Raw genomic sequence first — 12,774 nt, forward strand, 5'->3', positions numbered from 1 at the left:
CTCTATCTACTATAAACTATTATAAGGCTATTATAAATAGAAACTTTATTTTCTATTATCTTAAGATTTTTTAATATTAAAAGGAAATTAATTATAGATATTATTTTTTAATAAGAACTATCTCTTAAGATAATCTATTTATAAAGCTAATCTTTAGTCTTTTAGATAATCGATATCAGAATTCTAGAGCTCTAAGGAGGTGTATTCTAATATCGAAAGGGTACCTATGACTAATTTTTATAGGGGGTTCTACTTGTCGCTAACTAGGCGAGAGGCGCGAAAGGGCAACGTAAATAGAACGAGGCAGACGACCATGGCTGCACTGATAGGGCGGAGATAGGCCACTCGACCTTAGCTTGTATCTTTTCTTCTCTGTTTAAATATTGAGTTTCAAGCAAGGCCGATGTCGATGCGGCACCGGAGCCGTCGCACTAACGAGCCTAGTTTTCAGCTGGCGCGTTTTTGGGAGGGAGGGAGGGGGGGGGGGGGGGCACACTTGGATTAACGTCATGCAACTGTGAATTTTTCTGCTCGTTCCTGACCCGCCGAGTCTCCATCGCGTCCTCTCCCGATTAGTCGATGGATATTCATGCCTTTATAAAAAAATGGAAATATCTCTAATATTTCAACGGCGGCTTGCGACTTTTGACAAGGCCGCGGCGGCGGGGGGAGGACCTCTGCCTTGGCTTGAACGAGTCTTGAAACAAGCGCCTCTTTCACCAAACTCGCGACAAGCCCGGCAAGCGGCAGATTTTGAAAAGCCCGTCTTGTTGCTCTCCTTTCTCGCTTCAATCTCCCTTTTGCCTTCACCCCCATCTTCTTCTGTTTCTGATGGTGGCGGCTCGTCAGTCCAAACCGGGAGTTGTACTGGGACGTGAGCAAGCATCTCAAGAGCCAAGAATAATTCTTCTTGATGGCCTCAAGTTCCACGATGCTTTCCTGGTAGCGCATCGCGGACAGCAAGCATAAGCAGAGCTTTGAGAGCAAAGTGTGCGTCATTGTCTGCTGCGTGAAGATTTGCGTGTTTAAGTCAAGCTCATCAAGCAGTTTTCCAAGGCTGTATCTGTAGTATAGCTGCAGGGGAAACTGTGCTGCTTTGACAGTGTCGAATAAGTAGGCAGAATTTCCTGCAATATCGGGGTGTAGTTGATTCAGGAGCTTGATGTCTTTATCTATGCCATGGCCAACCAAAACATAATCGCGACCTTTTACGAGCTCCGTAAGTCGTGGTGCCAACTTGGAAAGCAGTATGGTTCCGGTCTCTCTAAATAAGAATCGCTTCTTGGTAGTGCGGCATTATTTGCTATTGTCGTTTACATTATTGTCTTTGAGACATCGTCGATTCTGCTAGCTAAGCAGCGTGTATCCAGTATTGAGAGGCTAATGTGGTAACTCTGGTCCTGGAGCGGCAAGCAGTAACGGGGATTGTTAATGTTAATGGCGACGACTAGTATATCTTTGATAGATGTGCCGGGAATGAATTGCCCTATTTGCGGTATTTTATAAGGAGACGCTTCTAATGAGTCGGTATTATAGCCTATAATCTGCTGAAGAGTGATATTCTCTTCCCGGAGGATGCCTAGGTGGCCTATCGAATCCATAGACATGATGCTCTTTCTTTTTGCGACGATAATAACTAAGAGATGCTAGAAGAAGTGACGTGGACAGGGTTGAAAAGTCTTGCGTATCAAAATCCGGGGGTAATTAAAGGCGCTTTTGTGAGTCTGAATGCTCCCTTCTAGCACGCGCGATAAATAAGAGTACGCGGTTGTAGCGTCAAGCTAATAGAACGCCGAAGGTGAAAGCGAGGGAGAAGTGAAATCTCAAAGGCGATCGATGAAGCTTTTTGAGGTGCGCGAGAGGGAAGTGCCAAACTAGAGGACGGTGGTGGTGTCAGCCTGATAGCGCGACGAGTTTGAAAGCGAGTAAAAAGCGAATTCGTAGAGGCGAAAGACAAAGCATTGTGAAGTGCGGGAGATGGTAGTGTGATAAATAATAGATAGGAAGACGCGGTGATGTCGTCAGCCTTGAGAATGATGAAGTCGCAAGCAATTATATGCAAAAAGTCTTGGACGCGAAAGATGAAGCTTTGTGAGGTGGCGGCAGAAGAACTGTGAGAAAAAACCTTGACTGTCGGCTAGCATATACACACACTACGCATTCTCGTCCAGTTTGCCGCGCCCGCCTGGCCGTCATCCTCGGCTAGTGTGGCAACTTATCGAAAGCCATCTTGCTCCAGTATCCACCATCCCCGGGTCCCTTTTTCTTCTTCTTCTTCTTCTTCTATAATTGCAAACTGAGAAGTCGTCAAGAGTTCAACACCATCGGGATAGCTCGCCAGTATAAGCCTCGCCTTCCGAAGGGGTTCGACCAACTATATTGCATGTTGACCTACGATTACGCAACTACCCTTTTTTTTTTGCGACGACGATCACAGGGCTGATGGTATGGGGCGTAATTATTGACTCACCATGCGACGGAACCATATCATGGGCAACTACCTACTCTGTAGAGCTGGGAGATTCGGCGGAGTTGATTGGTATCATCCTCCGAGGATGATCATTTTCCTTAACGCAAAGCTAAAAAACAAAACCTTGTTATTATTAAGAAGAATAGTGGCTTTAAAAAACAAGAAGCAAGCCCTCTCCAATCCAGCAGCTAGTATCGAGAATAGTTTCAGCTGATGACTACTTATTCGTACTCGACTCTCGATGCCAAAACATGATCCGACCGCGCCAACTAACTACGCTCGCCACGCACCAACCTACAGTGCATCCAAGTAATTCCGCTCACGACCCCAAATCCCACTAAATTACCTACTTTTTAAGTAATATTTCTACTATATTAGTAGCTAAATTTAATTCTATCTTAAGTACTAAAAAATATAATATTTAGTAATATATAAATCAAGAATTTTTAAGAACTTTTTAAGTATTAAGGTTAATTAGATAATATCTTATAAAGTTAAAAAAGATATAAAATGTAGATTTTATTAATAAAATATTTTAAAAAGTTTTTATTTAAAGATTATTAGTTTATTAAACTTTATTAATAATGTCTAAAAATATATTCTTACTTTTTAAGTATTAAATAATCAAATTAAAAATTTTAAAAAATAATTATAGGTACTAGCTTTTATAGTATTAGTAGTTTAAAGGTAGTATTTTAGTAGGATTTAGGGTCGCGAGCGGAATTACTTATGACCCACTATCGGAGGTGCGTAGGTACTAATAGATACAGTTACGGCCCTTATGTACCTAAAGCAGTGCTACTAATAGTAAGTAAGGTAGTCTAAAGTCAGCCACTAGTGTATATAGCCTACCACCTTCTGGGACGGCCTTAGCCTAAGAAAGGAAAGACTCCTTTTGTTTAGTGGGCCTAGCATGAAAGTCAGCTATCTAATTGGTCGTCCCGTAGGATGGTGGGCTATCCTATACACCCGTGGCCGACTTTAGATATATATATAAATTTAAGTATACTAGATTAAATTTTGTAAAAAAATAACATTTAACCTAGAGTATTGTTATTATTATTTAAATATTCTTTAATAATATTTTATAGTAGCTTTATTTACTAGGGCTAAAGACTTATTAATACTAGAACTTTGTAAGGCTGTGTGCTGTTTGACTGGCAAAGCACTGGCACATAACTAGTGCAACTACTACTGGTATTAATGACCGAATATATATAGTAGCGACTCGGCTGATGTAAAGCTGCCGAGCGGCCCGAACAAATAGGACCGCTATGTGAGAAGCCAAAGCAGCCTACTGAATTCACTAGCACCCTTCTGATCATTGACGAACAGCGAGTTCGGACAGGTTCGGGTAATTGGGAATTGCCGTGTTTTTTTTTTTCAGCTGTCGGTGGGGAGCATGGCGCTGGCTTTGTTGGCGTCGGTCAGCGGAAACAACAGCGCTCGTTCCATCACAATGCTCGTCATATTGAGGCCGAGTAAGCACCTTCTTTCTGCTCTGGGCCGGCCCAGTCTCTGTTTACTGAGACACCTGGTCTAGTCAGCTTCTCTCAACTAGCCGACGCTCTAACTAGCATGCTCAAGGGCCCTGCTGATTCCCGTAATTCCGAACCATCGATGCATTAATTAGTGAATCACAGCAATGATTTCACCCAGCACTAACTAGGAAACCGACGGCGCGGAGCACTACAACCCTCCCGCCGCTTCTCCCTCGTCTGCGGCTCGTTTCCTCGCGACTCGCCGCTTGCAGCTGCAGCCTGATGGAGCCAAGCTGATGGAGTTGAAACTCTAGAAGGACAGGATTCAAGCCACCGACCTCCGGCAGGCAATTCATGACATGGGATTTCTAAGCTAATTCATAGACTAGTTGCCGTGTTTACTAGTTACACTATGAAGTAAACACACCGCATGAAAACTTTCATGCGAATAAATTGGTGGGATCATGGTGAGCATCGCATCGCATCACTTGCACCTCGACCCCATCCTGCTGCAGCCTCTTCTGTGTGTCTCTGTTGTCATGCGTTGGCTAACCACGACTGCTATGTCCAAAGCCATGACTGGGCTGCCACCTTCGCTCTCAAATATTCAAACTATCTGCGCTGGCTTAATTCATGATTAGATAACCCAGGAAGGCCTGCCAAGCTCGCACTATCAATTTGTGTATCTCTAGCTCTGTCCATCGCTGTGGTTGTGGCGCCCGAGGTATTGAACCCAGCGGAGATAGGTGTTTCTTACCTTGCTTAGTTACTTTGCACATAGTTACAGGAGATGGAGTGCATCTGATTGTGGCAATGCTAGGCGAACAATCAGCACCACTAACCAGTCAGCGTGTCGTGGCAGACAACCGCTGGCGGAGTGGAAAACACTATAATTACTGAGTGATGGCCGTAATCTTTTGCCGACTTGTCGTGTTTACCAACAGCGGCATCGCGGCCCGAAATATGCAAACATACCTTGCACTGATAAACAAATGCTGCTGCACCAGAGGCATGCATAGGTCCCAGACGCAAACGCCTTATTCTCGTCATGCGAAACATTTGATGCGGCTTGCGTCACAATCTCCTTCACCTCTTTCTTTTGCCTCTTTCTTCGTCAGACAGCACCAAGAAAAGGTATGAATGATATATGTAGATACATAGGCTCGTTTCTGGTTATCTACGCACCCAGTTTCGCCCGCCGTTTCCCTGGACTATAAACATACTAAACTCGTATTGCCCATGAGCCGCTCTCTTGAGCCTCTTTTCTCCGCGAAAAGTAGCCCCACCCATCTACCAGTAACATCGAGGAGACAAGCACTCGCATCCTTCACAAAGAACGCTCACTGCATCCTCCACTCTGCTCTTCATCTACGGCTCAGCCGCACAGGAGGCTCCATCGCCCGCCGCAGCCAGCCTTCGTTATGCTGGGTGGCTAGCTCCAGCAGTTGATTGGTGCTCCATAATCCGCCCACACCTTGCCAACTCGTTCCGACCGCCACGATCTGCCCTTGCGCCAGGTTCCCCTACCTACCTAACGTTACAGATCCACCACGTTCTTCGAATCGCATCGTCCCCGGATACCAACGGAGCTTGTCCGAGAGCTTTGCTGCCATCACCCGAATCATTGCCTGACGCATCGCATTAAACATTGTGTCGGCGCTCGTCGCCAAGCCCCGGCCCCGACGGCAAAGCCGCCGGTTGGCGAGAGCCCATCGGGCAAACACCATTGCGGGATGGGTGTCACAAATTTTGCTATCCGGCCGTTTGGCATTATACTGTTTGTGACACTAATTGCGCTGTGTCTCCTCAATTATGTCCGCAATCGACGCCGCACCAAGGGCCTGCCGTTACCTCCAGGTCCTCCCGGAGAACTTATCCTGGGTCACCTGCGCATTGTACCCTCCCACAGCCCAGAGTACACTTACATGAAGTGGTCCCGCGAGTATGGCTCCGATGTACTTTCCGTCAACATTCTCGGCCAGCCTGTCATTGTCCTAAATTCGGTGAAAGCTGCTGTTGAGTTGCTGGATAAGCGAGGTCACTTCTACTCGGACCGTCCTCGTTTTGTACTCTTTGAAGTCATGGGATGGGGAAAGACGCTCACATTTCTACGATGGGGCTCCAAATTTAAAATACATCGACGCATTCTACAGAAAAGCCTATCAAATAGCAGTATCGTGCAGTACAGGCACATTCAAGAACGAGAAACAGTCACCATGCTCAAGGGCTTGGCCGTCAACCCTGCACAGTGGGAAAATGTTATTCGTCGACTGGCTACTGCCATTGTTCTCGGCATTGGATTTGGCATTACCATTGAGAGCGACCAAGACCAGTTTGTCCAAGTGGCTGCAGATGCTAGCTATGCGCTTGGCCACGGGGGTGCCCCGGCCGGTACGCCAGTTGACTTTTTCCCGTTTCTCCGATACATGCCGCGGTGGTTTCACGACAGGTCGCTCAAGTTTGCCAACGATTGGAGTTGGGCTATCCGTAACTTGCACGACAAGCCGTTCGATGCGGCCGTATCAACCCAGCAGCGCACGGAATCAATCATTCAAGGCATGCTGGATCAGCGACAGGCACAGCTTGAGAATGGGGAGACGCCTGAGCTGGAGTTGGACGATGTCAAAGGTGCAGCTGGTGCCGTGTTTGCCGCTGGACAAGATACGACGTGGGCAACCATTATGGTATTCGTCATCAACATGATTCTTCACCAAGATATTCAAATCAAGGCGCAGCAAGCTCTGGACCGCGTTGTCGGACGCAACAGGATGCCTAATTTCAACGATAGGCAGCACCCCGGACTACGATACATCGAGTACTTATTACAAGAGACGCTCAGGTGGTGCCCTGTCTCACCCATCGGCGTCCCTCATCGGTCCATCAAAGATGACATATACAATGGCTACTTTATCCCTGCTGGCTCATTCATCTATGCCAACGCGCGTGCTATGACTCATGATCCCGATATTTATCTGGACCCTGATGAGTTCGACCCTGACAGGTACATACCTGAGAAAGAGGGCGGTCGCGGCGAGCCGTTTCCGAATGGCCATTTTGGCTTCGGCCGGCGAGTTTGTGTTGGCCAGCACCTTGCCAAGGCGAGCGTGTGGATGGTAATTGCCGGCATCCTGAGCACAATGGATATAAAAAAGCCGCTCGATGATAAAGGCAATGAAGTCACGCCCAGGGTGACGTTGACGAATGGGTTGACGAGCCAGCCCGACGGCTTCGACGCCAGGTTCATACCGCGAGACGATATGAGCCTAGATTTGATCCGGAGGGCTGAGATATAAGTCGCGAGATCTGCAAACTTGTACATGAGACAACGGAGACAACACGCCAGACTTGTATTTTTAGATGGAAGAACTGTTGCGTTTGGGTTTAATGGTTTTTAATGCATTCCGGCAGATGGTGCCAAAGTTGGTCGACTGATTTCACAGAAATAGACCGAGTAATTGCGTTATGAGATTATGAAGACATTCCATTTTCCTCGAAGGGTAGCTGTCCGGACCTGAACTGATATGGCAGCCGCAAAATAAGGAGCCGCCGAACGAGTATTGTCGGGTCCATCGGCTGGCAGATGACTACAACTACGCGACTTTCTACAGGCAAATATCGTGGGAGACAGAACTCCCTGGTGAGGTGAGGATATAGCTGCAGGAAGTAGACGAAGTGTGGGGGGGCATCACTCTAGGCAGCGAGAAATGCGCATCAAGTCCCTTTGCGTCTCTTTGTTCGCCATGTGTGAAAGGCCATGACGAAGCTCGTAGGTGTCATATTCTCGAGGTCGTTGACGCTTTTGTGACGTAGAGCGGGCAGACATTATTTTTGGAGCGGTTAGCGAAGACCTGAAGAATGGCCGCGTCTGTATGCGCACATCGCGTGTTGCACTGCTAGCAACAGAAAAACTACAGCCAACTACGATTGCATAGCGCCGATCTTTTTTATATCACATGGCCATATTGAGGGTCCGGCCCAAAGCCGGGCCGATCTTCGCGAATCTCTTATCAATCTACATATTAACGGAATGGGCGGTATTAAAGCGTATGGGTGTCTTGTTGTCGAGCCGTCATTGCATGCTTCTGGAGCTAACAGCTTTTCTTATGGTGGAGCCCAAAGCTCTCCAAGCTCCCACGTCCATGACGGTGGTTTCCAAGCAAAGCTGCCCCTCGCCTCGGAGCTAAGCCTCGGTGACGGCTAGCCAGAAGCTCCGTCTCCGTCATGTTGACTGGGCGGCACAGCTTGATCCAGTAGCTGCAAGGAGGGGAAAGAGCTTGGTTCGTAGCGCTTTTTTTATTGCAAAGCTTGGCCCCTCCAACGGAGCCGTAGCTTTTCCAGGACCGGCCAGCGTCTGGCTGAGCGTTTTCGTCGGGCAGAAGAAAAGCCGCCCACGACCAGACAGCTTTATTAAGCTCCCCTCTTCCCCTCCCCCTCCACTGCATCATCACCTCCTCCACTTCGAATCATCACCATCCCAACTCAAAAGCAAAACAAACAAAATCAATCAAAATGGTCAAAGCAGGTAAGAATCGATCGAGAATACCATCACCGCATCGCGATATACCTGTCCCCAGATGATGCTAGTGGCAGAACTGCTAGGGTGGCACCCGGGACATTTATAGGTCGTGGCGGCTGCGTGTGAACGCGCTGGTTTGCGCTGGTTTTTAGCCCGCCCGGTTGCATCATGGCTCATTCGATACCTTGATGGACTGGGCCGCGCTGCACCTTTGATCAAGGGCCTTGATGGCACCGCATCTGCATTGTCTCAGCAGCTGTTTACTCATTATTACCCAAAAAAGGAAAAAAAAAAACTGCCAACAAGCTCCGAGCTAACCTCTGCCGTTCCGTCTGGTTCTAGTCTGTGTCCTTCGTGGCGACGCCAAGGTTGCCGGTACTGTCACCTTTGAGCAAGAGTCCGAGTCGGCTGCCACCACCATCACCTGGGACATCTCGGGCAACGACCCCAACGCGGAGCGCGGCTTCCACATCCACACCTTTGGTGACAACACCAACGGCTGCACCTCGGCTGGCCCTCACTTCAACCCGCACGGCAAGACCCACGGCGCTCCCTCTGACGCCGTCCGCCACGTTGGTGATCTCGGCAACATTAAGACGGACGCCCAGGGCAACGCCAAGGGCTCCGTTCAGGACAGCCACGTCAAGCTGATTGGCCCTCACAGCGTTGTTGGCGTACGTGCATCCCTGGTAATTCGAGTCTCGTTGCCTTTGCTAACATGTGTTTAGCGTACCGTCGTTGTCCACGCTGGCACCGACGACCTCGGCAAGGGCGGCAACGAAGAGTCCCTCAAGACTGGCAACGCTGGACCTCGCCCGGCCTGCGGTAAGACTTACATCTGGCAACAGACATTGCGTGAATACTAACCGTTTATCAGGTGTCATTGGCGTTGCCAACTAGGATGCGCAACTCCGAAAAAACGAAAATCTGGTATGACAACTGATTGATACAAAATTATGTAGCTCAAAATACGGGTCCGGATCCGGACTTGGAGCTTTGTAGCTTGATGTTAGGTAGAGATAATTTCATCCAACGAAAAATCACGTCATCACTGCTTCGCTTGATAGTATCATCTGTGCTGCAGTCGTTTACTTTTTTCCGTCTCGGCGCACTTAGACGCTCAATTTTACATATAGCTCGGAAATTATGAGCTAGACTATGAGCTAGACTGTTTCCCAAAACACCAAACTTTTCGGAAGCCGCGTAACACATCATTGTAAGGAAGCAACGCAAGTCTCAAACCGACACTATGCCTCCGGGCCGGAAAGTTGCTCACCCGGCCTTGGCAGCCTGGCTTTGGTCCTTTGCACTCCACAACCACCGTCCATGGAACATATTTTTCTACTTGTCGGGCTGATCTTTTTTTTTAGCATCTTTATTTTATCTTCCAGACTCTTCTACCTAGCTAAAGATGAAACGTGCTGTGGAAAACTTGGCTGTCATGAATTCTTTTGCTGGCGGCCGCAGTGGCACGCGGCTCACGCGCCACAGTGTTTACTTCCCCACCAACAAAGCACGCACGGGTGTACGCGGCTTTTCAAGGCAGACAACTATAACGGCTTCTCCGTACAAGAAGAGAGGGCAGCAGTGCGGTTATGACCTCTTGGATCGAAAGAGAAGCAAGTCATTTTTCTGGTTCTCTCGCTGAGCCGAACACGAAAGCCCCTCGCATAAGTGTTTTGACGGTTCCATCTTCTCGTGACACTTCACCCGCCACACCGTCTCAGAATCCTCCCACATTTGACAAGTCCACCAATGATACTGCTCCCTGCGCGGCTATCGTCAGAGTCAGAGCATCAACATCAGCTCAAGGCATTACAGAGTTTCGAAGTAGCTACAGAAGGATCAGCCTTACACATTACAATCAAGACCGATGCGCTGCATAGATCTGATCAATGGCGCAGCAGCATCGCGCGCCATGCGATTCGGCGCCACGACTTTGCCCTCGGCGCGGGTTTCAATCCCGGGTTCCTCTGAGGTTTCACGCCTTCGAGTCAGAAGCAAACAAGACATATTCGCACTCGTCGCATTCTGTACCGTTGTTGCAAATGAAACCGTCCTACGTCCCCTGGTCTCCTCTCGCGAGTTCGTAGCAATGGTCCCCGAGTTGCCGTTGTTAGATGCGCGGAATCGAGCGCAACTCTCAGTCTGCCCGCTGTCAAAGCTCTCGAGCTTTCAATGATGAATGGATCCCGTGCATCATCGTCAGATACTGTATATATAGACTCGCATTCCACCTCATTATTCGAGAAGCTTTCGATGACAGAACTAATAGCCTTAACAAAATAACCGACTTACAACTCTGAACTCGAAAGCTTTGATAGCATCGACATAATGAGACACGACTGGCAATATCTGTCGCTGCTTCTGGCCAGCGACGTTGTTGTTGCGCAGCGCGTTCTGCAGGGCAGCGTGCAGCACTTCCAAAGCGACGCTGCCGGCCCGTGGCAGCCTCTGCTCTCCCTGGGCTTCGGCACACCCCCGCAGGAAATTGTCGGCATATTCGACACGGGCTCTTCCGACACCATCATCCCAAAAGCGGGCTCTGAACTGTGCCAGGTTAACAACCAGCAGTGCACGGAGCCGGCGCCTGTCGTCCTCGGCGAGTTCGACCCGGAGGTGGCTTCCGACGTCAAGGAGCTCAAAGGCGAAACGTTTGATGCTGGATTCAGCGGCGGCGACGAGTTCAACGGCGAGTACATCGAGACTACCATCAGCGTTGGCGACGATGGCGGGGGCGAGATTCCCGGCGCCCAGGTGGCGCTGGCGTCGGGCGGTCAACCCTCGGGCGACTTTCCGCAGTTCTCCATCTTTGGCACTGGCCCGCGTGAGGCAGAAGCGACGGATCAAAAGTACGACAACCTGCCCCAAATTATGAAAAACGCGGGCGTCGTCAAGGGCAATTCCTACAGTGTCGTCATGAACCCGACGCGTGAGTGCCTTCTCCCCGACTCATCTCGTCTTGGAGAGTAGACTAACAATACATGTATGCAGCACTTGCCAACGGAAGCGTCTTCTTTGGCGGTATCGATCGGTCCAAGTTCAGCGGCGAGCTGCAGAAGGTTGCCATTGACCGCGACGACAGCGGCAAGATCTCCGACTATGTGGTCAAGATGACCTCCTTGAAGCTGGACATGGGCGGCAGCAGCAACAAGACGGCCAAGCTCACCAAGAACCAGAAGCGCGCGCACAGGAGTCTGCTTCGGCGCGGCGTCCGCCGACGCTCCATCAGACAGAGAGTCGGAACCAAGGCCAAGGGAACCTACGGCGGTGGCCGAGTGAGCACGCAGAGCGCGGAAGATGAAGATGACGGGGAGGTTAATGCGCTGAACAATGGCAAAAGCAATGGCCATAACAACGACAACATTGATAATGATACAGACGAAGGTGACGGTAATGACGGCGATAACGACAATGACAATGGCGACTACGATGGCGACAATAACAACAAGGACAACAACAACAACAACAACAACAACAACAACAATGGTAACAATAAGGGCAATAATAATAGAAACAATGAGGGTCATGGCAATGGTTACAAAAATGGCAACAACAATGATGATGATAACGATGATGGCGATGACAATGACAATGGCAATGGCAATGGAGGCAATGGCGGCAATGGCGGCAATGGCGGCAACGGTAATGGCAAGAACAATGGTAAGAATAATGGTAAGAACAATGGCAAGAACAATGGCAAAAAGAACGGTGGAAATAGGAACGGAGGAAACAGGAACGGAGGAAACAAGAACGGAGGAAACAAGAATGGGGGGAACAAGAACGGCGGGAACAAAAACGGAGGGAACAAAAACGGAGGGAATAAGAACGGCGGCAATGCCACCACTCCCGGCCTCATCGACCTCGGCCTCAAGAAAAAAGAGACCTTTACTCTCTTCGACACTGGCGGCGTCGACCTCCAGCTCCCCGCCGGCGTGCTGCGCAAGATGGCCCGCGCCCTTGATGCCAATTTTAGCGAAGAAGACGGCCTCGGCCCCGTTGAGTGCGACAAGCTCAGCGCGGACAACAAGTTGGTTCTGGGCTTCAACAACGACAAGGTCAAGGCGACGATGGCGCTTGACAAGATCCGCGTCTCCGAGGATATTGCTGATCCGGAGCTCACGCGGGCTGGACTGTGCGAGGTTGGTGTCTCCGCCGTCGACCCGTCGACCAACCTCAACAGCATTGGCTTCGGCTTCTTCACCGACGTCTACACCGTGTTCGATCTGGAGAGTAACAGTCTATGGTTTGCGCAGGCCAAGGGAGATCCGAGCGCGCCGGGTGCGCAGCTGGAGGAGTTTCCTTGA

The 12,774-nt window shown here is 49.5% G+C and overlaps 3 protein-coding genes across 3 annotated transcripts; all 3 read left to right on the top strand.

Moving 5' to 3' along the window:
- Positions 1–5,684: 5,684 nt before the first annotated feature.
- BBA_02310 (Cytochrome P450 CYP621A2) lies at positions 5,685–7,244 on the top strand (the record flags this gene model as incomplete). Its single annotated transcript, XM_008597407.1, has 1 exon — positions 5,685–7,244. The coding sequence occupies one exon, from the start codon at positions 5,685–5,687 to the stop codon at positions 7,242–7,244; it is 1,560 nt and encodes a 519-aa protein (XP_008595629.1).
- A 1,216-nt stretch (positions 7,245–8,460) lies between these two features.
- BBA_02311 (Cu/Zn superoxide dismutase) lies at positions 8,461–9,367 on the top strand (the record flags this gene model as incomplete). The annotated part of the gene is made up of 4 exons (XM_008597408.1): positions 8,461–8,473; positions 8,810–9,141; positions 9,196–9,292; positions 9,345–9,367. 4 exons carry the CDS (start codon positions 8,461–8,463, stop codon positions 9,365–9,367), a joined length of 465 nt encoding a protein of 154 aa, XP_008595630.1.
- Positions 9,368–10,801: 1,434 nt separating this feature from the next.
- BBA_02312 (eukaryotic aspartyl protease) lies at positions 10,802–12,774 on the top strand (the record flags this gene model as incomplete). The annotated part of the gene is made up of 2 exons (XM_008597409.1): positions 10,802–11,399; positions 11,462–12,774. 2 exons carry the CDS (start codon positions 10,802–10,804, stop codon positions 12,772–12,774), a joined length of 1,911 nt encoding a protein of 636 aa, XP_008595631.1.

The sequence above is a fragment of the Beauveria bassiana genome (assembly GCF_000280675.1).
Source record: "Beauveria bassiana ARSEF 2860 unplaced genomic scaffold BBA_S00005, whole genome shotgun sequence".
Taxonomy (NCBI): Eukaryota; Fungi; Ascomycota; class Sordariomycetes; order Hypocreales; family Cordycipitaceae; genus Beauveria; species Beauveria bassiana.